At 48.5% G+C, this 22,521-nt stretch overlaps 3 protein-coding genes across 7 annotated transcripts; 1 reads left to right on the plus strand and 2 right to left on the minus strand.

Moving 5' to 3' along the window:
- Positions 1-54: 54 nt before the first annotated feature.
- Positions 55-4,370, minus strand: LOC135257698 (transport and Golgi organization protein 1 homolog). Of its 2 annotated transcripts, XM_064340721.1 has the most exons (12): positions 4,112-4,362; positions 3,799-3,830; positions 3,552-3,690; positions 3,183-3,253; positions 2,771-2,902; positions 2,536-2,623; positions 1,808-1,946; positions 1,159-1,279; positions 1,024-1,059; positions 816-880; positions 336-436; positions 55-253 (listed from the first exon to the last, which is right to left on the minus strand). In XM_064340721.1, the coding sequence occupies exons 1-12, from the start codon at positions 4,233-4,235 to the stop codon at positions 87-89; spliced, it is 1,215 nt and encodes a 404-aa protein (XP_064196791.1). In that variant the 5' UTR covers positions 4,236-4,362; the 3' UTR covers positions 55-86. The 2 variants fall into 2 exon arrangements, with proteins under 2 accessions (XP_064196791.1, XP_064196792.1); XM_064340722.1 differs by lacking the exon at positions 2,771-2,902 and having other exon boundaries at positions 4,112-4,370.
- On the plus strand, positions 3,183-22,324 carry enpp5 (ectonucleotide pyrophosphatase/phosphodiesterase 5). Of its 3 annotated transcripts, none has more exons than XM_064340714.1 (4): positions 3,183-3,320; positions 17,980-18,834; positions 19,110-19,286; positions 19,509-22,324. In XM_064340714.1, the coding sequence occupies exons 2-4, from the start codon at positions 18,000-18,002 to the stop codon at positions 19,904-19,906; spliced, it is 1,410 nt and encodes a 469-aa protein (XP_064196784.1). In that variant the 5' UTR covers positions 3,183-3,320; positions 17,980-17,999; the 3' UTR covers positions 19,907-22,324. The 3 variants fall into 3 exon arrangements, with proteins under 3 accessions (XP_064196784.1, XP_064196786.1, XP_064196787.1); XM_064340716.1 differs by lacking the exon at positions 3,183-3,320 and adding an exon at positions 16,689-16,840; XM_064340717.1 differs by lacking the exon at positions 3,183-3,320 and adding an exon at positions 16,901-17,272.
- Positions 7,168-16,277, minus strand: fam167ab (family with sequence similarity 167 member Ab). Of its 2 annotated transcripts, none has more exons than XM_064340724.1 (4): positions 16,232-16,277; positions 9,690-10,488; positions 8,234-8,515; positions 7,168-8,197 (listed from the first exon to the last, which is right to left on the minus strand). In XM_064340724.1, the coding sequence occupies exons 2-3, from the start codon at positions 10,047-10,049 to the stop codon at positions 8,252-8,254; spliced, it is 624 nt and encodes a 207-aa protein (XP_064196794.1). In that variant the 5' UTR covers positions 10,050-10,488; positions 16,232-16,277; the 3' UTR covers positions 7,168-8,197; positions 8,234-8,251. The 2 variants fall into 2 exon arrangements, with proteins under 2 accessions (XP_064196794.1, XP_064196793.1); XM_064340723.1 differs by lacking the exon at positions 16,232-16,277 and adding an exon at positions 15,051-15,375.
- Positions 22,325-22,521: the final 197 nt, after the last annotated feature.

Below are 22,521 nucleotides of genomic sequence, written 5' to 3' on the forward strand. Positions count from 1 at the left end.
GAACAGGTAAGTACAGACGAGTGGTGCTCTAAAGCATGGGACGGGTGTGTGAACAGGTAAGCACATATTCATTGAGTGCTGGGTACTCAGATGTGCAGTCCCAGGTTGGTTGGGAGGGATCTGTTTGCAGGCGTGGCCAGGGCACGAGTCTGTCCAATCAGGGATGTGTTTACTGCAGTAGGTCTGAGGGGCGTGGCCAGGTCAGGAAACAGACTGTCTGTTGGAGAAGGCTGAGAATGGACCATAGAAACATCTAGAAGAGAGAGCAGAGAGATCTGTTAATCACAGGGCAGCACAGTGGTCACCAGCACATGGGCTTTGGTCCTGCTCCTCACCTGTTTCCCCTGTCTCAGGTATGAGGCTCAGGTGGTCCGAGCCGGTAGAGGTGTCCATGGAGAGCTGGAATTGGGCCAGTCTCACACTGATCGCAAGCAGCCTGTAAACCCACCAATCAATGAGGACGTGGAAATATGAGCCATCGCAGCCCTTTCTGTGTGTCCCTACCCTCCCTCTTTCACTCAGATATTCACATCTGTGTCCTCAGGTAAAGTTACCTGCACTTCAGCCCTCAATCTGTGTGTGTGTGTGACCCATTTAAGGGGTGCCTTGTGCCCCTCCCTGTGTGTAAGTGCCCCCCTTAAGGTGTGAGATCCCAAATGTGTGATTAGAATGAGCTTAAGTGAACATTCTAATGCTGATGTCACAATCACTGCTGGGCAACTGAAAGCAACGGAGTTCTAGAACACTGACTTAGAATTTTGAAAGAAACAAACATTCCGAAAGAACGTGCTCTTCAGAGGGGTAAGGGCACTCACTGGCGCAGTCTCTCGGCCTCGCTCCTCTCCTGCTCCAGAGCCTGCTCTAAAGCACACACCTTCATCTGGGGGGGAGAGAGAGAGGGAGAGAGTCACACCTGCCACTGCCAAAAACTGCTCCTCTCTCTTTCACACACACACACACACACACACCACCTCCGCCAATAACAGCTCCACTCACACACACAACTGCGGACGCTACCCTTACCGAGTTCTCATATGCTCTCCTCTGAACGTAGTCAATCTAGAATGAGAGAGAGAGAGTGAGGTTAGGTGGGGTGGGGTATTAGCGTTGGTACTGATCATATCGCCACAGGTGAAGCTGCAGGTGCGGCTCGCTCACCTGGCCCCTGTAGCAGTGCTCACTCCTCTGCTTCTCCTGTCTGATCTCCTGGATGCGCAGTTTGTAGGTGTTCAGGACCGTGTCCATTTCCTGCCGATCGACCTGCTCCTGGATAAGCTTCCTGCAGCAGAGACAGACCGGTCCCTCAGCGTCCCACACACAACCCTGCGCCCCTCCCTCCCAAACACAGCCCTGCCCTACCCTCCCCCCCAAACACAAGCCCTGACCCCCTCACTCTCAAACACAGCCCTGCTCCTCGCCCCCCAAACACACCCAACCCCCCAACACACAGCCCTGCCTCCCCCCCAAAAACACAACCCTGCACCCCTCACTCTCAAACACAGCCCTGCCCCTCGCCCCCCCACCCCAAACAAAGTCCAGTCCCCCTCCCAAACACCACCCTGCCTCCCTCCTAAACACAATTCATGTTGTGCTATGTAAAAAAGTTGTGTAAGTCGCTCTGGATAAGAGCGTCTGCTAAATGCCTGTAATGTAATGTAATGTAATGTAATTCAGTTAATTTATCGCATTGCCTCATCTCCTGGTGCCCCAGTAATTCCCCAAATATCACTGCACCCATCCCTCCTCCCCATCCCTCATTTCCACCCCTCATCCCTCCCTCCCTCCCCAGGCCTGGTCTGGTTCTCACTGCTGCAGGCTGGAGTCCTTCTCCCGGCAGAGCTGGTCCAGCACCTGCAGCCTCTGCTCCCCGGCCTCGACCTGGGCCTTCAGCTGGAGCCTCTGCCCCTCCAGAGCAGCCCCGTCGCGCTCCAGAGCCTCCACCCGCTCTGTGGTACAGACAGGAAATACACCATTAATAATCACACTCTTGGTACGACAGGAATACACCATATATCACCAGCTCTGTGGTACAGAGACCACACACCTTTATAATCCCGCTCTGTGTACAGACAGAATACACCTTTAATAATCCACCCGCTCTGTGGTACAGACAGGAAATACACCCTTAATAATCAACCCGCTCTGTGGTACAGACAGGAAATACACCCTTAATAATCAACCCGCTCTGTGGTACAGACAGGAAATACACCCTTAATAATCACCCGCTCTGTGGTACAGACAGGACATGCACCATTAATAATCAACCCGCTCTGTGGTACAGACAAGAAATGCACCATTAATAATCAACCCGCTCTGTGGTACAGACAGGAAATACACCATTAATAATCACCCGCTCTGTGGTACAGACAGGAAATACACCATTAATAATCACCAGCTCTGTGGTACAGAGACACACACCTTTAATAATCCACCCGCTCTGTGGTACATACAGTACTGTCAATATGGCATGTTTTGTTAGGGCACTTCATATGCGGATAATTATGTCATGGCGATTATGGGTTACGTGTGATGTACCCTGCAGCTTCTGGATCTTTCTCTCCTCTGCCAGAAGTTTCCTCACGTAGTGGCGTCTCTCATTCTCCACTTCCTGGTCGGGTGTCTTCTACCGGTCACAAAGAAAAAAAAACAAACACGTGTGTGAGCTAAGCTGCAGTAGTTCAGAGCAGCTCAGGCTAATGAACAGGTTTCACAGTGCATTAATGAGCAGGACTCTGTAAGGAAACGTGTGCATGGCTATGATGAAGCTCACAGTGCGGACGGTTCTCCAGGTGAACACTAGAAACAGGAGGATCTCTATGGCGGTGGTGAAGACTACAGCTCCCAGGGGCACTTTGAAGGGGGCGGGGCCTAGTTTCCATGCCTCTGGCAGGCTGCCAATGATCTGAAAGTTCAGCCAGGGTTATAGTACCTGTTGCCTGCAACAACACTGCACCAATCAAAACCTGCATTTTTGAAACCCCTGCACACTGCTCCAATCAGAACCCGCATTTGAAACCCCTGCACACTGCACCAATCAGAACCCACATTGAGGACACCTGCTTCCTGAAACCACACTGCACCAATCACTGCACCCACATTGAAAACACCTGGAACCACACTGGACCAATCAGAACCTGCATTTCAATGAGGTTTTAATCGCTGAGCGAGAAAGATGCAGTTACCGTGTCAGGGAGTGTCTCCAAATGCTTCCGAACCAGTAGGAGAGCTCTGTGGAACGGGGAGGGGCGTTTACCTGCCGGAGTAGTCAGAAACATCAACCTTATCCACGCGCCCTGAGGATTCCTTTAAACCGTTGAACAGTAAGTTTTTTGGAATATTTTTTTTCTTCATAATTCTAAGCAAGTTTTCTAGAACTCCACCGCTTGCAATTAACCAGCAGTGATTGTGACATCAGAAAAGAATCCTGTTCAGTAAAGAACATTCTAATTATGCATTTGTGATCTCACACCTAAAAGGATTAAACATGAACCAATCACCGTGGCAACAGTACCACGGAAGAAAGAGCAGAAAACAGAGCAGGCAAAGAGTACCTGCCGGTGGTCGATCTGCGTCAAAACTGAAGTCTCTATTCAGACCCGCGTCCTCGGAAATTCGGCGTGGTTCCAGAGTTTGAGGGGGGAAAGATGGCAGGGGTTCGGCGTCTCGGTCCTCAACCGCGAATGCGTATTCCTGCAAGAGACACGCACCATGTGCAACTCCATTCACCGATGTGGGGGCCTATTTAAACTCACGCGGCGATGTAGGGGTCTACACAGTGGAAGTCCGCTTTACACTTACCGAAACATTTCCTGTCCCCCAATCCTGCAACACTATAGGTAGAGAGTCACGTACGTTAGTCAACCAAATTATGGACAATGTAGTTTGTGCAGAGTTCACAGCCGGTTTCTATTACGTACGTAGGGTTCGGAGCCAGGATTATTATAATAATGTATTTGTAGAAAACTGCTATTCCACTAGGTTAGGCTACATATCAGCATGCTTAAGCATAATTAGTCGGGACATATTTAATAACGAAATGCTCGTCATTTAGACAACAGTGATACTGTGTCACTTGGAGCCTACGGGTCGCCAACGTCTCTCCGTTGTTTACCTGTATGTTCCGGTCCGGAGAATGGTTTCAGGTCCAGTAACGCGTTATCCACGGTGACATGAGGTACCCTTAAATGACACAACAAAATCAAGATGTACAAACACCGCGTGAGGACCGTTGCCATATTGGCAACTTACATTGCGGCCCTAAACGTTGTCTTGACGGTGAGTAAGGCAACCATACACTGAAGTAATGAGCACATCTACATTACTATAACCAATGAAGAATATCCACACGGTCAACTGGCAAAAAACTAAAATGTGAACAAATAAATTCAAGACCCTTTGTTTTTTTCCTTCTATGACGATCTTAGTGTGTGATGTCACAGTGCCATATTTCCCTGTCCTGTCAGTGTGAATTTGATTTTGTGGATTGTTGTGACATTTGAACAACATTTTTTTTCAATTCGGTTTAAAAATAAGCGTACGTTACAATAGCACAGATCGCTGTCGTTGGCTACTTAAGTAGTTCCAACTGTGGCCTGTCAAATATTGTCACGATGACACCAAAAATCTTTTCAGGGCGCAATTGAACGGCCCCGTCCACTGGTGTCTAACAGTAAACTATGCTCTTTTGTGGTCTGTAGATGGCGCTCCAGCCTCATGTATTATTTGGCTGGAACGAACATTGCTGCAGAGGCTAATAACGTTTGATATAAAATACACATTTTAAAATACACATTTTATATCGTGTATCCGTGAGATCAGTATCCAAACGTAACCGGTCGACTCCAGTGAAATTAGTATTTTAATGCTAATTTTCATAAAAAAATTTAAAAACTTTTCTGAGTGTTCATCACCTGAATTAAACACATTGACGGCAAGAATGTGTGTTCGTGTGAATGTTGTGTGTTTCTAGTCTGCAGCTGTGTGTGTGGTTTTGTGTGATTCCGTACAGTTATTGTGTCGCCGTGTCTTCCGGAACGTCCGTGGCCGTTTCAGCCGGCCCGTGATCAGAAGAGAGATTTCGGCGGCGATGATCTCGCATGAAGCTGCTTTATCTGAAGCGTGAAAACGCGTCTTAGCGAAGTCATTCATGGCATGTAATTCTGGCTCCAACAGAGAGGGGGCGCTAGAGATGCCAAGCTCAACATGCTCACTTTGATTCGTAAACCGCGTAATCTCACACAGAAAAACACACACTCTCGCACATGCCATGCTCATAAATTTGCATTAATACACCACGCGCACACACACACTATTTTGAAAGAAATATTGAGCATTGTTTCACAAGCTGAAAACACTGGGTGAAAGTAAAAGAAAGGAGTGGCAGGTTAGGGTGAAGGTGGTATTGTGTAACGGTGTGTATGGGGCGCTGGGGTACGCATCGTCCAGATCACATGACACCGGTAACCCTGGGAAACTCAGGCTTCATGGCTACTAAGCCACAATACTAATAATAAGAGATTTGAATTTCACAAAGGACATTAAAACCCTTATGGAAAAAGCATATTCATAACTACATCACACAAGTCACATAGTACTGCAGAAAGAGAGAGAGAGAGAGAGAATGAGAGAGAGGAATGGGGAGACAGACAGAGGGGAATGGGGGGAGAGAGGAAAGAGGGGAGAGACAGACAGAAAGAGGAGGGTGAAGCATTGTAAAGGGGGAGTGCCAGAGGGTCTTTTTCTCATTGAAATGATAAAAGCTCAGCCCTGCTATTGTCCTCTCCTCTCTGCACCTAATCCCTCACTCCCTCCCTCTACCCCCCTCGCCCCTCCCCAGTCCGTGCTGAAACTTCATCTGCTCTTACTTTCCCACTATATGGGCAGGTCCCGTACTCCTCCTCAAATGCTGTTTTTAATGCTGAGAGGAGCACAGTCTGACACTTGTAAGCCCCTGAAACTGTGTGCAGAGAGGCGCAGACAGAGAGGAGGTGCAGGAGGAGGAGGAGGTGCAGACAGAGAGGTGCAGCAGTAGGAGGGGTGCTCCCAGTGGGAATGTGATCTGTATGGGAATGGGAAACATATGGATTACTGATTACTTCCTGTGTCTTTATGGAGGTGAAATAAGAGCCAGCCCCATTAGCTCCCATGAGCGTTCCCACGGCGATCGTAACCACAGAGCCAGACTGAAAGCGCAGCATCCTCTCCCGGCACTGTGTCCCTCTCCAGCCTCGGGGGCTAATGGAGATGTTCGGTAACTGTAGCGATCAATTGGGGGGGGGTGATGGATCGCTCTTAATGAAAGGGGTCTCTTGAAGGCCGCTAAGGGGAAGCTACAGTGGTCCAGGTGCACGTAGGGGGGGCAGCCCGCGGAAAATTCCGGAACTCAGTGCAGAGTGCCACGGCGAAAATTTTCCCAGCCTCTTCCCTCCGCCCTCCACTCCTACCCCCTTGTCCTGGGACTGCACACTCTAAACACGTTAAATAATTCATCCAAATCACAGAACATCAGGAATGCAAATGTGGGTGGGGTTACGCTAAATGCTGCCCTCTCATTGGTTCCTGTAGATTGAATGGAGGCATAGGCATCTAGGCGCGTGTGTGTGGGAGTGCGTGCGTGCATGCGTTTGTGTGTGTGTATGGGATTATCTCTGCTCCACAGCACTATTTATGATGGCTTTATATGCAGGAAGACATAATTGATGACATAACGATGAAACCAATGAACTGTGATTGGCTGAACTTGAGCGTGAACCCCCAGCCCACAGACAGACAGCGAGCATCGCCATTTCTCTGGAGCATCGGCAGTAACGAGCAGCTGACTCTTATAAAGAAACTTTAAACCGTCTTCAGATGCGGAGCAGACTGTGCCTTATGATTGGCAGGGTACAGCATCACACTGATTTGGACCCTTTCCACGCTGAACCGTTTCAAACAATCCCGCCTATTATTTCCAGAAAAGAACGTTATTGTTACCAAATGCTACTCAAAGCCCTTCAAAACCACGGCTCGATTTCCCCAGAAGCTTGCAATAAACCAAACGGCATTAAAAAACACAGCCAAACAATATAAACCCACAATAAAACAGCAGCCCGCTCGTAATATTTCCCTGATTATAAATTACCCATTTGTCTAACAGGGTGGAACAGAGGAGAACATTATTGATCCAACTGAAGAGACTACTTCTATTTATTATGACATATCAACAAACTCATTTGACAATATTTTCTGTAGTTTAATATAATATGTAGTACTATAAAAAGCATAGAGCTGTACCTCTGTGTATGCTTCTCTCAAAATTGCTTAGTTACAGGGAAAACCTTTATAAACAAGTACTGTCTCAGTAGCACAGATTGTCTCATAAAAACATAATGCAGTAATTTGCCAGGGTTTCAGTACCTGACTTTGGCTGAACAGTTGGCAGTGTCACTCCAGCATTGTACATATACTTCCTGTGTCAGAGATGGAGTTCCCAAAGGATGGTGGGAACTGTAGTCCAAGACATGAAAACGCAGCCTTGCTGATGGGGTGTACCTGAAATCTCTCATCTCTGTCCATAACATTGGGACGCAACCATTTGTCCAGTTGCTTTACTCACAGGTGAATCATGACCTGTTGGGGGGGTTGGGGGTTATGAAAGATTCTGGCACCCACAGGGATCCCAGGGAACATGCACAGGAATTGGGCACTTGTCAACAAGTCTGTCACTTATACTGTTGTGGTGGTGTAGCAGTGTTGTGATGTTATAGGCAAGTAGTGTGATAGTTTGGTGTTATGGTAGTGTTGCGGTGTTGTAGTACTGTGGTGTTAGCATTGTGGTGGTGTTGTAGTGTTGTGTTGGTGCTGTAGCAGTGTGGTGTTGTGTTGGCGCTGTGGTGTTGTGTTAGCATTGCAGCAGCGTTGTGGTAGAGCAGTGGTAGCGTTATAGTTTTGTTAGCATTGTGTTAGCAGTGTAGTAGCGTTGTGTTAGCGTTGTGGTACTGTTGTGTTAGCATTGTGGTAGCGTTATGGTACTGTTGTGTTAGCACTGTGGTACTGTCGTGGTAGCATTGTGTTAGCATTGTGTGTTGTAGCAGTGCTGTGTTAGCATTGTAGTAGCGTTGTGTTAGCGTTATGGTACTGTTCTGTTGGCATTGTGGTACTGTCGTGGTAGCACTGTGTTAGCATTGTGTGTTGTAGCAGTGCTGTGTTAGCGTTGTGTGTTGTAGCAGTGCTGTGTTAGCATTGTGTGTTGTAGTAGCGCTGCGGCGTGGCACTAGCAGAGGGAGAAGCGGCGGGAGTTGATGTTCATCTTGGTGACGCCGATGAGCCGCAGCGGGGTGGACAGGCCGAAGCCGGGCGTCAGCGGGAAGTCGCACAGCAGGTCGGACAGCTCGTCCCGCTCCTCCAGCCCGTAGGTGGCGTCGTTGAGCATGGAGCGGTGCAGGTGGCACGTCTGCTCGATCTTCAGCTTGATGATGTCACTGCGCAGACGCATCAGCTGCCGGGCCAGCTGCTGGTCCTGCAGCCGCATCTCCGTCTGCAATGCACGGGGGGGAGGGGGGGAAGCAGTGGATCAGGGGAAGTTAGCTGGAGATGTCTCTAGCTCCACATTCCCAGGGGCATGTTAATATATCTATTTCAAGGTGTGTGTGTGTGTGTGTGTGTGTGTGTGCTCACGTGTGTCTGTGTATGTGCGAGTGTGAGTGTGTACGTATTTGTATGTGAGTATATGCATGTGTGTGAGTGTCTGTGTATATGTGTGTGTGTGTGTGTGTGCATGTACATGTTTTTGAGTATGTGTGCCGGTGCATGTGCGTGCGTAAGTGCACGTGTGCGTGTGTGTGCATGTCTCTGTGCTCAGTGGCCGGGCGGTCCACGCTAACAGATGGCATAATTGGGAGGGCGACGATCGCACCCGCAGAAACGGCTCATCGCTCACACTCTCCTGCCCACGTTACTTCTGCCCACTTAAACGGGAATGCCACCGCGGCGCGGCTAAGCGGGCACAGGGGGCACAGGGCACCGCGGGTTCACCCCTTTGTCTCCGTCGTATCTAACTAGCTTATTAGCGGTGGGAACGGGCCCTGGGAAACGAACCCGGGGAGATCCTCAACGCCAGCGCTCACGGGGACAGACCTCCCGCTCACACATCGGTTTTGGGCTTCTGTCCCAGGGGTGGGGTGTCCGGCCCTGTCCGAAAAAGGGCCGGTGTGGGTGCGGGTTTTTGTTTTAGCCCAGCACTCCGAGACACCAGATTCTACTTATCAAGGCTTTGGCTTTGACAACGATTAGTTAATTGGTTGAATCGGGTGTCATATTGCTAATGCATATGGCTAAAACAAAAACCTGCACTCACACTGACCTTTTCCGGATAAGACTGGACACCCCTCTTCTGTCCTCTCTCTGTGTTCAGCCATTTTTTAGAGGTGGTCCCCAGCCCTGCCACAGATGGTCATTTTAGGGGCCCTGTTCGGAAACCCCTTATGACACGGCTGCCCAACCCTGTTCCTGGAGATCTACTATCCTGTAGGCTTTCATTTCACTCCTGACTCAACTAATCAGCAGCTCAACGAGCTCTCTAGCTGTTGAGTGAGGTGTGCTTTGTTAGGGTTGAAATGAAAACCTACAGGATGGTAGATCTCCAGGAACAAGGTTGGGGAACGACCACTGCCTTATGGGGTGGTTTTTTTCTTGTGGGGGGGGGTCCTTACCAGTTCTTTCCTGAGCCAGACGAGGGCCTCGTCGATGTTCCCGAACCCCTTGAGTCCGGTGGGGGGGTGGCGGGTGTCGGCGGAGGGGGGGTTGGGTTCGGGCTGCCTCAGGGGACACAGCGCCTCCTGCTGGCCGGGCCCCAGCGGCGTCTCCGCGGCCCGGGGGCCCCTCGAACCCCGGGCCTCCAGGTGCGCCTTCCAGGCCAGGTACGACGGCCGGCGCGTCTCCAGCCGAAGCTTCTCCGTCAGGGCCTTCAGACTGCCCAGGTGGTCGTCATGGGCAACCCCCACAATCCCCTGCTGCTCCGGCGGGTTGCTGACGTTGTCTACTGTGATGAGGGGTGGGGACATGGTGTCCATGACAATAACAACAAAAAAAAACAACCAAAAATCTGCCAAAATTCGACCAAAATGAAAAAACTGGAAAAACTGCAGCCGTTATTATCAGGGTTTTCAAAGTAGATCTTCTTTCTCGCTTCTGTTTTGTTTCGGATATTTTAGTTAGAGAGTGTGAGTTCCTCAGAGCATCAGCGCTGTTGTCCAGAGATTATTGGTTGTTTTTTGTTTATTTTTATCGTTGCTGGTGCTCCAGCAGTCCGTTGCTCTCTGGGGCGTGTCCGAAACGTGCAGCTCTCAGATCGATGGGACGGTCCCATTCGGTCCTGCGAAGCGACCCGCCGAAATTGTGGCTGCCATGGAGACGGACGGGAGAAACATCCCGACGAGGAGAGAGCCCGAAAAGATCTCCATCGCCTCCAACCAAAAACCGCAAACCAGGGGTGTGTTCGGCAGGCAGCAGCTGAAATGACAGAATCTCACGCTCAGTTCAGCGCCAGTGTCAGCGACACCGCGCAGACCAGCACCCCCGTACCCCACTCCCTCACTCTGTTTGCGGGGTTTCGTGATGTTTGCACACGGCTATGCTAATGCACATGAAGCACATCAATGCCTGGTCGTGTCTGTGAATAATAACATGATAATAATCTTTTCTCTGCAACGACCCGCTGGCCAGTGGGATTGCTGATCTGGTTCTGTGCGGCTGATCCGCTGTGTGCAGCTGATGTGTTCTGGTTCTGTGCAGCTGATCTGGTTCTGTGCGGCTGGTCAGTTTCTGCCCTGGCTGGTCTGCTGACCGCTTGCTAGGATTAAAGATCACCGTTTCCTGTAATGGGGAAGCACTAGAGACTCAAGGGTTGTGTGAATGCAAACTGCCCCCCCCCCCCACCCCACCCCAGTGATGTCCCGTAGTGCCTCGTTCTGAAAGCCCGATTTCAATAACGCCGCTTACAAGCACAGAAACACTTTAATGCACTGCCAAGAGCCAAGCTGCCCAAAAACGGTCTCCTCTGAGGAGGGGAGTGTGGTCCGGTGCCAGCGAGCAGTCGGGACTGGGGCCGGTCCGGCTGGAAAGGCCTTCATTGGGCTCTCTAATCCCACACACACACAGTCCTTTATCTGCAGATCAAAGCGCCATTAGCCTTAAATCACCTTAATTAACCTCACATTCAATCTTCGCAATTAGCCACGCTCTGTCAGCATTTTGTCCATTCAAAGGCTAGAAGTTCAAATTTGGCTCGTACTTCCAAGGGGAGGATTTAAAAAATAATAATAATAATTTAAAAAATAAATCCTAAATCTCCAGATGGTATTTCTAACGTTTCGGAAGAACAGGAGCCCAAACCCCGGCTGTTAGACAGTTCAGGGGTGCGTTGTTAGGATCGTAGAAAGATTTAATGCGAGTGTTTCTGCACGGTTCCCGGAGAAGACTACACAAAAAAAATAATTTTTCGGTGCTAATTAAAGCAAGAAAATGGTTCTTTGTAATGGTTATATTTTGATGTTATGGGGCTTTTTTGTTTTGGAATAAAACTGAATGCCCTCATCGTACACATTTAGAATTTGAGAAACTTTTGGTTCTGGATTTAAAGTGTAGCATCCAGCCCAAAATTCCCACTCCGCTGCTCGCATCCCAGCAGTACAGCGGGAACACGGCGTTCCGGACTACGGAAAAGCCGCCGTCTCCGTCCTCCAAGGGCACACTGGGAAAACTCTGGGATTTAAGCTGTGTGGCTTTTCCCCACCGTGCCAAATGAGAAACGCAGACTAAGAGTGCCAGTGAGGAGCCTAGCCCACCCTTCTGATTGCTTTGCAGTGCCGTTAGCGTTAGCGCTAGCGCTGTGCTCATTAAACCCACTTTCAGACAGAGAGGGGAACCAGGGGATGGCTCAGAGCCAGCTGCTCCCCCTGGTGGAGGCCGTTAGAACAGCAGGTATTTATTTGGTGATGGGTGACGGGCTGTCTCAGAGTGGTAGAACCTGTGCCAGGAGTGGGCCTGGTTGGTCTGTCTGTCTGTCTGTCTGTCTGTACAGCACAATGCACACGAGGTAGACAAACCAACTTGCCGAAACCCCGCCCCTTTTCTTTCAACTCCCCCCACCCCCCCCACCAAAGCCTATGACCGCCCTGTACACAAAGCCATGGGAGTTTCCCTCTGAAGATTTGCTGCATTGTCACATGACCCCTTTCCCTCAGCAGGTGGCCATTTAAAACGGTGATTTATTTTGGTGTGCAGTAAACGGCAGACGGGCGTTTTAAATGGAGATGTTTGTTAGCGTACCGTACGGTCGGCCGGGTGAAGGCACGTTAAGATGCTGGCAGAGGAAGAGAGGAACTCAGCGCTTCTCTTTAATGAGAGGACTTCCTGTGTCTATCCTGTGTGTCACAGCATCTTTTATTACCGCAGTTGCCCACGGGGTGCACGTTACTGGGGTCGGGGGCTTTCGTGCGAAGCATCGATCATCTTTTCGAGCATGTTACGGGAAATGTCCTGCCATTGTCTCGCTAAATAATGCAGAAGGCTGAGGCATTGTGGGTAATCCCGGCATTTATCTGACAGGCTTCTGGGGGGTTGGGGGGTTGGGGGGTTGGGGGGGGGGGGCGCGCTGCACAGGGCTCAAGAGTGCTGGGGTAACTTTATGGATGCTCTCCGCTTTCGCTGGAAAAAACATTTTGAGGAACGAGACCAGTTCCCTAATCGACAGTTACGCCCGAGCCTGAAATAATCGGATCGCCGGTGCCTTCACGCTCTATCGCCATGGTTACCGCTCAGAGCTCCAATTAACCGCGGGAAAAAAGGTGGACCTCCCGCCGTTCCGCTGATTGCCGGCCCCGGCCAGCGTAATCACCGGCGGATCTAAATGTAATCTGTCCGCTATCAGCTATCGGAGGCAAACGCGCTTATCTGGATGAGGCTGCTCTTTGCAGAAACTCAGCCCTGTTCAGAGATGCACGCAACCCCGATGTCAGCGCTATTTAGCGCTTCTTTTGAAATGAGTTTCGGTTTTTATTTTATTGAATTGCGTGCAGATATATCGGTGATCGTGGATGTGGGCGGCAGTGTAGCACAGTGGGTAAGGAACTGGGCTTGTAACCAAAAGGTCATAGGTTCGATTCCTGGATAGGACACTGCCGTTGCACCCTTGAGTAAGGTACTTAACCTGCATTGCTTCAGCATATATCCAGTTGTATAAATGGATGCAATGTAAAATGCTGTGTAAAAAGTTGTGTAAGTCCCTCTGGATAAGAGCGTCTGTTAACGCCTGTAATGTAATGGATGATGTGTCCAGTGCTCTGTACCTCTCCCCCTAGGCACTTGTTTGTGTTCTCGTGCCCTCTGTGTTGCAGGTAATGTGATCCAATTGATTATTTTATTCCTGTTGTACCAAAGCTGTCCTTTATCCCCCTGTTCGGAGGCCCCTCTGTATCCCTGTCATGAATTATTTATTAGGCCTGCTATTTAGACCCACTGTAAACCTGGGAGGGGGACTCCAGGCGACAAAGAGGTCTTGGGAGTGAGAATCTCCCTGCTTTACCATTTGAAGAGTGCCGTTTGTTTTCTCTCCAAAGTTTTAAGTCAGTGTTGTAGAACTCCATTGCTTTCAATTACCAGTCGCGATTGTTACATCAGCATTAGAATGTTAAGGTGAGAACGTTCTAATCGCGTATTTGTGATGTCACGCGTTAACGGGTTAAAATATGGCGAATGGTGCAACCACAGTGCATCACTTCACACACCCATTGAGCCGCTGTGCTTATCCAGGGTGAATAGCACAACTCAAGCACAAGGATGTCACTGCAATCAAGAAGTCATCATGGATTTATTTTAGGATTGTTATAACGTGCTTTATGGCTTAGTATGGATGCCACCTGTACAGAAGATTTTGCGGTTCTAGGTTGACATAGGTCAACTTACATTTAGTTCCTCTGATATTACATTTGCTCTCGCAAGTAATTCCAGTGGATACACTCCTCGTTTTCTTTCTTTGTAAGTCTGACGATATGAATATTTGCTAAATGGCCATAAGGTAAGGAAACGTACAGGAGTGAGTAGATAACGCCCTTCAGAGTCAGTAACGGAAGTAACAAGAAGTGCTTGAACAAGAACTACCACCTGACAAACATTCAACTGATCTGACAGTATACCAGAGTGTTGTGGCAAACGTTTTCTACGAAAATGACAAATACTAAACTATTCTATATGGAAGTCAACTATCTTAACAGCATATTCAGGGTTAATGTTGCATGATTTGGAGGTGAAAGCAGATGAGCACGTGCCATGCTCCGAAGTACCCGGTGCCAAGAAATAACAAAGAAAATTCACAAGTTTTCAAACGCCAGAAGCTCTAGAAAGGAAACGTGCATCAGACGGCCAGCCGTCCCATTAGCAAGAGGAAGGCGCATTTCGTTACTTTTAAAAACTGCAGGCTGAAAAAAAACTGTTGCTGTTGGTAACGGTTACTGGCCATCCGCCTGTGGCTTTGTGCGTCTGGCCGCGCGCATCCCGCTCCACCCCCTTCCCGCCAGCAATACTATAGACGTATGTAATTAACCATCCACAATCCTATCGCAGGGAACAACCAAAAAAAAAAAAAGCGATAAATACAACTCTCAACTCTATCCACCCCCAACATCAAATACAAAGTGGCGCACTGGCGGAACTAATTAGCCGGCAGGGCAAAAAAGACTGCCTTAATTAGCCCTAATCTCCATTATCGAGCCATGCGAAAAGCGACCAAATATTTGCTAATATTGTTCGATGTTAATTAAACATTAGTACTGAAGCAGCAACGTAGACTATATATATTTTTTTTAAAACCAGCGCACAGAAAAATAGGGGCTAGGTTAGCAACATAACATACTAATTGAATGTAATGCTCAACCTACCACCGCGCTATTGGAATGCAAGTTGTGAGAACTTAGCAGCTTGAATATAACTGTAGAGTTGAGAGGGATAAACTCATCCTGGTTTCTAAGCCCTGTATAATTAATAGACTGCATTATTCTCCAACAACGCCGACTCACCTGCTTCAGAACATATGCTCCGTTTCGCCTCCGATTCACTTACTGGTTACTTCAGGCACAACTGGTTTGTTCCAAAAGACAAGTCCGCTTCCCCGCACTGCTTTGGCATTTTTTGAGGTTGAGGACCATTCGAAAGAGGGGGTGGGGTGGGGTGGGGGTTGTGTCAGGGTTTTGTTGCCTGGATACGGTTTTGTATTCCAGGACAGGTCCGTGCTCAGTGTCTACTGAGGCGTAATGTGCTACTGCCCACGTCCGGACGCGTCCAACATCGAAATGGACAAGTCTACGGGACTGACACCTTGTGCGGAATTGTGCGCCTAGTGGACTGTCAGATGGGATTTGGATGTAGCGGGCTAATCATTCCGATTAAACAGGAACTGCTCATATGAAACAATAATTCGAAGTGCAATTGTTCTCGACAAACATTTCTACTTGAATGCCAGTGCTAATAGTACGGAACTTATACTATTCATAATTCATAAGTAATATGTTCGATTATTTTTGGTTAAAATCAACATATGGTAATATTATTATTGTTGTTGTTGTTTATTATTACTCATTATTAATTATTTCCTATTAATGTTGTAGGCGTAGTTGTACTTGTAGAGGTAGTTACAGCATTTGAAATGTTTTAAGGTTTTAATGTTTTAGGCACAACATCAATAGGTTGTTCGAAGAGAGCCCGGAATCAAACTACACTAGTCTGACCCCTTGTGGCCACAACGAGGACGCGCAGCGCCGCGAGAGGTCACGGAATTTTGTGGTTCGGTCCAAGAACATAGAGTTCCAGTGGTCTAGTCTCGCCGTTCTTCCCGTGCAGTCTGTCAGGGCTGGCAATGGTGTCTTTAAGGACACACCGCACAAGTCTGGAAATAGCGTCGCCACAATTTCAGAGCCCCGTGCCACTTCCGACCACAGCATTTACTGATTCTGCCCTACAATTTTAAGAAGCACTTACCCTGAAGCAGGGGAGCTTAATATCCCAAAGGTAATTCGGTCAGTGAAGGTTTTTTTGTTTTTTTCTTTTGCTCAGCACTATGGTACCTGATACTACTTATCAAGGTCTTCACTGCAGGCCATGATTACTTAATTTACTTGAATTAGGTGTTGTAGTGTTTGGCTATAATAAAAACCTGCACCCACATCAGCACTGCCCTAAAACATAACTCAGTGGTGCTCACCGCCTGGTCCTGCAGGCCACAGTGTCTGCAGGTATTTGCTCCAAACATGCACTAAGCTACCAAATTTGACGAAATGTTTTGCCTCCTTGTTTCAGGAAGTAAAGCTCATTAGTGAAATCAGATGGTGTAGTGGTTGCATGGTTGCAGCAAATGCCTGTGGCCTGCAGGACCTGGAGCTGAGTAGCCTTGTCTGTTTATCTCCCCCCCCCCCCCAATATTTGCACTTCATAAATGACTTCTTTCTTTGTCATTTTCCAGAGACCCTGCTTTGCTGAGGATAGTCATTTATTCTTGTTCTAGTCTTACATGCACATGGGGGTTTTGTGTAAGTACTGTTTTAGTGCTGTTGAAGAGAAGCATATCCATCTGCTTGACAAAGGGTTATAGTTTTGTCTCCTTTGGTAACATAAGAAACCTTATTTTGGCATACAGTATGTCCTTTGTCTGGTCAAAGGTAAATGTAGGTAATTCTACAGACTCATTATTTGCAATGTCTCGAAGTTGTGGGCCAACCTCTACTGCAGTTTCCGTTATAATAGGGTATGGGCGGGACTTCCGGTGTGCGAAACGTCTGTTTATATTCAGCAAGTGCAGGACTGCATTAACAAGGTAGGCATGTCAAATTGCATTTTACATTAATGTCCTTTCATCTGTTACAGTGTTAGTTTTTAAGGTCTTTTGTAACAAATAAAGTACAATTTGCCGTTTAAATGTTTTTCGCTACTGACGTGAGCTGCATTAAATATCATATTTCTTGTAACACGATTGCTGGCTAGCTTAATAGCTTGGGTTAGCAGGCTCGCTAACGTTGAATGATTATAGCTTCGTCGTTGGCTCTCGCCTACCAGGATAGCTAATCCAGGGCGGCAGTTATACAGCCTTACCTCGTATGAACCTGTTTTCTAGGCAAGATCATATGATAGCAGGCTGCGTGTTGCTAATTCGCCAGCAAACATTCGCTATACGCTTCAAGGACGGTTTTGAGGAACAGGTAATTTATCAACGATTTGACCAACCTGATAGCGTGTTACACAGCACAATGTATTTTTCTAGCTTAACTACCGAACTGTCAAATTTCATTTTATTTGCAATTGATGTATGGAGTCAATTATCAAGAATGATCTTGCATGTTGTCATCCAAATAACAGACTTGCTTAGCTACGTATCTGTGACATCTGTTTACAAAGTTACACCGCTAACGTCAGTTACATAAGCCTGAAGTTTTTATGCCGTTGGAAATTATGAATAATTTATGTTCAGTATTTTTTCATATTGTTTTTGTTCATGGAGCTATACGTGAGAACGGGTCCTGTGCTGTTTGTTTCGCAAATCTAACTTAGCTTCTTCTTCTTTCGTAATTACTTAAAAAATGGTAAAAGCAATAAAAAAATATTCATGTTTGTCAAGTAATTTAATTATATGGTAGATTTTGCATTCACGTATGACATTTCGCATTTAAAAACCAATTTTAAATGTACTTATTTTGAATTTATGTTCATTTTATTTCTATTTCATATTTTGAATATATAGAGTCATTGTGTCAGTTGTGTACTCAGTGTGTAATGTGTACTTAGTGTGTAATGTGTTGTGTGTGGTTGTGTACTCAGTGTGCAATGTTTGTCTTTGTGTTTCTCCACTCAGTGTGTACTGTGGTGTGTGGTTGTGTATTCAGTGAGTAATGTTTGTGTACTCAGTGTGTGATGTGATGTTTGTGTACTCAGTGTGTAATGTTGTGCTTTGTGCTCCAGCCTGCTCTGTTTCCTGGTTCATGATGGCGGACGGTCTCGTGAAGGCCAGCTGCCTGCTGGGCGTGATTGCCATGGCGATGCTCCCCAGCTGCCGGCCGGAGGATCCGCCGCGCCTCCTGCTGGTGTCCTTCGACGGTTTCCGCTGGGACTACGTCCAGCGCGTGGCCACGCCCAACTTCCACGCCCTGATGGAGGAAGGGGTGCGGGTGGAGCAGGTGGAGAGCGCCTACATCACCAAGACGTTCCCGGACCACTACACCCTGGTGACCGGGCTGTACACGGAGAGCCACGGCATCGTGGGCAACGAGATGTACGACCCCGACCTCAACCTGACCTTCAGCATGGACCACCCCAGCGCCCGCGACCCGCGCTGGTGGGACGGGGCGGAGCCGCTGTGGGCCACCAATCAGAGGGCGGGGCACGGGAGCGGCGCCGCCATGTGGCCCGGCACGGACGTGGAGATCCGCGGGACCTACCCCACCCACTTCCTGCCCTACAACGCCTCGGTGGAGTTCGAGGCCCGGGTGCGGAGCCTGGTGGGGTGGTTCGCGCGGGACCCGTCCGTGCGCCTGGGGCTGCTCTACTGGGAGGAGCCTGACGTCAGCGGCCACGCCCTCGGGCCCGACAGCTCGCTCATGGACGCCGTCATCGCCGACGTCGACGCCAAGCTGGGCTTCCTGCGCCGGGAGCTCCAGAGGGCGGGGCTGTACGAGCGGCTCAACCTGGTCGTCACTAGCGACCATGGCATGGCTCAGATGTCCGGTGAGAGGGTGGTGGAGCTGGACGCGTACCTGAGCCGGGACGCCTACACCTGGATCGACAAGAGCCCCGTGGTGGGCATCCTGCCCCAGGAAGGTCAGGCCGCACCGCCCATGTCGAGCCATAACCCCCCCCCCCCATGAATAAGCACCAATAAATAAGTAAACAAATGAGTTACAAAACAAATAAAAATGATGGATTATTGTAAATGTTAAAATTAAATAGAGACTGTAATAAATAGGAACAATTGGAGTTGAAATAGAAGACACTTTGGTCAGGGTTATGGCAGTTTGACCCTGACTGCCGTGTCAGACTGGCGCCCTCTGGTGGTTTGTTTCCGCTCATGCTGGCCTGTGTGTTTCCGCTCTCAGGGAAGCTGGAGGAGGTGTACCGCTCCCTGGCCAACGCCCACCCCAGCCTGCACGTGTACAGGAAGGAGGAGATCCCCGAGCGCTTCCACTACCAGCACAACGACCGCATCATGCCCATCATCGTCGCCGCTGAGGAAGGCTGGACCATCGTGCAGAACAAGAGCGACGGCTTCATGCGTAAGTGCTGGATCAGCCGCCAGACCTGCTGTGTGGGCGCGTGCAGCAAACCCAGTTTTGTTAAAGACCTCAATGTGTACTAAACGCATTTGTCAGTAAGTTGATTATACTGTAGAAATGAGATGGGCTGTCTGTCATCTGATGCAGACTCCTGTAATCTGTCTCTCCCCCTTCGTTTCCCACCGTGCACCCGCATTCCCCTCCCCTCTTCTCTTGGTCCAGTGGGTAACCATGGTTACGACAACACCTTACCCAGCATGCACCCCGTGTTTGTGGCCCGAGGTCCCGCCTTCCGCCGGGCCTACAGCAAGGCGTCGGCGCGTGCGGTGGACCTGTACCCGCTCATGTGCCACATCCTGGCCCTGCCGCCCGCGCCCAACAACGGCTCATTGGCCAACGTGCGGGACCTGCTGCGCGAAGCCCCGCCCCCCACGCAGGCCCCGCCCCCCGTCCCGGAGCCCACCTACGCCCGTGTTCTGGGCGCCCTGCTGGGCGTGGTCTTGGTGCTCGGCTTCCTGCTGGTCTTCCTGAAGTATGTCACCCTCCGGCAGCTTCCGGCCACGCCCACCGGCAACCCTGAAATCGCCAGGCCCCTCCTGCAGGACCACCTGGAGATTTAACCTACCCTCAGGCCCCTCGTCTCGTGTGTGTGTGTGTGTGTGTGTGAGTGTGTGTGTGAGACAGTGTGCGTCAGTGTGTCAGTGTGTGTGAGCGTGTGTGAGCGTGAGCAAGTGTGAGTGTGTCTGTGTGTAAGTGTGTGATTTGTACGTGTGAGTATGTGTGTGTGTGTGTGTGTTGGACATGATCATTTTAACAGGTTTAATGTCATAACCATTAAAACAGCGTAGCCACACACTATCAGTATATATGTGTCTCTGCCTTAATGTGAAAGGCTGCTCAGCTCTAACTGGGCCCAGTTTTCAGAATGGAATGAAGTTCTGTTCCCGGGGTTCAGTATGAGGGAGATGTGTAACTCAGATTAAGATACAAGGGGGGTGTGGTGTAATTTACAGTTTTTTCGCTGGCTTGCGTGGTTTTGATAGGCTGTGGCAAAGAGAATGTCGTACGTGTCAGTTGTTGCTGAATTCTGCTGCACGTGTTCAGAAGGTCTGCTCCCAGAAACCTTGAGAAAACTTTGCACACTTTAAATTATCCAATGTGAACTTTCCTCACTGTGATATAAGGCATTGCTGGGCAGAGCTGAGTACAGTGGAATATAGCAGAGTGTAGTGGAGTATAGTAGAGCATAGTGGAGTGCTGTAGAGTATAGCGGAGTATAGTAAAGTACAGTAGAGATTGTGTGTGCAATGAGGCCTTGCTTGCGTGAGACTTAACAGTAAATAACAGGAAGTACCCTTTTTGCCTTTTCTGATTGGTTGTTGTCCAGTCCGTCTCCGTGTCACAGAATTACACAGTATTTCTTTGGTTACCTTGCATTACTTACATCAAATTCACACATTCTGAGGACGATCTGTAACTATTAAAGAATTTTAATACCTAAGTACGAACCGTTACTTTCATTTAAATGGTTTACTAAAAATAGACGTGGCTTCCTTTTCCCAGAACAGAGAGCCATTGTTGGAGATTGCTGTGCAGGTTTTGCGTACAGTATGCGGACATGCCTTGCCCTGCAGAACCTTGGTTTGGTGGAAACCGAGCCATAATGGCGGCTCGAGCGGACCGATAATGGCTGCAGTGGGAGTGCAAAGCCTTGTAGAATCGCCGCCTTAGTGATGGTGTTTCGCGTAACGTTTTTTTTCATGTTGGCCTTCATGAAGCATTTTATTGTCCTTTAAAAATGAGGCATTTTATTGCTTTACCTGTGGTATTGGCATTAGTATTACATGTGTCCTGATTTATTTTTTTAAAGAGTGTTTTAAGAGCTACTTTTCTGTTTTGCACTAAATGTTAGAATGGGAATGACCTGCCCTGCTGTGTGCAAAGTGTCTCAGAAAGTCTCAGAAGCTCGGGTCACCTGTAGTGTTGAGGTGTTGGCCAGTGTCACATGACACGAGTCACAGAGTATCGTGTCCCAAGCACTGCTGACGATGTTATTGGTGTTTTGCCTTTTGTTTTTTAAATCTTGTTTGTGTCAAAGTAAATGGTGCATGAACAGGGGGGAATTAAAGGCTTTGTTACACTGTGAGGTGATCGCATATGTAACCCAGCAGGTGGCGCTGTTTATGCTCGACACTTTGGCTTGGCTGAAAACATTAGTGCAGGGGTGTCCAGTCTTACCTGGAAAGGGCCAGTGTGTGTACAGGGTTTTTGTTTTAGCCCAGCGCGAAGATAACTGATTCTACGTATCGAGGTCTCGACTGAAGACCATGATTAATTAATCGGTTTGATCGGGTGTTGTAGTGCTTGGCAAAAATAAAAACCTGCACCCACACCGGCCCCTTTTGGATGAGATTGGACACCCATGACCTAGATCAGAGCTGGCCAATCTCGTTCCTGGAGATTGACTGTCCTGTGGGTTTTTTACTCCAACCCTAATGAAGCCTAGCAAAGCACACCTCATTCATCAGCTGGAGATTTCGTCGATTAGTAGAGTCAGATGTGCCAAATTAGGGTTGAAATGAGAACTTACAGGATGGTAGATCCCCAGGAGCAGCGTTTGGCAGACCTTCCCTAAGTGATTTATTATCTTACTGTCACTTAGTTACCTGAAGTGTTCTGACAGCTTTGTCCACAGCAGTGAAATCTCCCATGCAAAGGGACGTTAGCACTGTGATGTAGTTCTATCAGCTACAAGTACCAGAAATTTAAAATAATATATTTTTTATGCATTGTGTGTGACAGTGGCTGCCTTACTAATAATAATTCATGATTTGTTGTCGCCTTGTCGTCGTCCTGCTCCTGTTTAAATCCATTAAGATGTGGCTGATTCTCATTGGAAAGCATGTGCGGGGAATATATTTCAGAAGCTCCTGTTGAAAAGTACCGGAAGGCATGTGGCATTGTCAAATGTCAAACGTTTCCCCAAATTCAACATGTAAGAAAAAAAATAAATGAAAAATTTTCTTTTTTGGCCATTATTTGTTACTTGATTCTATTTGTTTCTGTTGTGTTGGACTAATGGGGCAAGTGGACAACGTGTGCATTTGACCTCTTAATGAGCCTGACTCCTAATTGGTGGGTGAAAGGGGTGGAGTCTGAATTTGCATAATGCGTAGACAGGGTGCTTCCGAGTGGCTCACCCTGTTAAACACTTCTAGTGCCTTGGTTTTCAACA

The sequence above is a fragment of the Anguilla rostrata genome, chromosome 6, assembly GCF_018555375.3.
Source record: "Anguilla rostrata isolate EN2019 chromosome 6, ASM1855537v3, whole genome shotgun sequence".
Classification (NCBI taxonomy): Eukaryota; Metazoa; Chordata; class Actinopteri; order Anguilliformes; family Anguillidae; genus Anguilla; species Anguilla rostrata.

Coding starts and splice junctions, on each gene's coding strand:
- LOC135257698 (XM_064340721.1), bottom strand. CDS start 4,235: ATGGCAACGGTCCTCACGCGGTGTTTGTACATCTTGATTTTGTTGTGT. Junction 3,691..3,798: donor GGGGGACAGGAAATGTTTCG/GTAAGTGTAAAG, acceptor TGTCTCTTGCAG/GAATACGCATTCGCGGTTGA. Junction 1,947..2,535: donor AAAGATCCAGAAGCTGCAGG/GTACATCACACG, acceptor TCTGTACCACAG/AGCGGGTGGAGGCTCTGGAG.
- fam167ab (XM_064340724.1), bottom strand. CDS start 10,049: ATGGACACCATGTCCCCACCCCTCATCACAGTAGACAACGTCAGCAAC. Junction 8,516..9,689: donor TCTGGCTCAGGAAAGAACTG/GTAAGGACCCCC, acceptor CGTGCATTGCAG/ACGGAGATGCGGCTGCAGGA.
- enpp5 (XM_064340714.1), top strand. CDS start 18,000: ATGATGGCGGACGGTCTCGTGAAGGCCAGCTGCCTGCTGGGCGTGATT. Junction 18,835..19,109: donor GGGCATCCTGCCCCAGGAAG/GTCAGGCCGCAC, acceptor TTCCGCTCTCAG/GGAAGCTGGAGGAGGTGTAC. Junction 19,287..19,508: donor CAAGAGCGACGGCTTCATGC/GTAAGTGCTGGA, acceptor CTCTTGGTCCAG/TGGGTAACCATGGTTACGAC.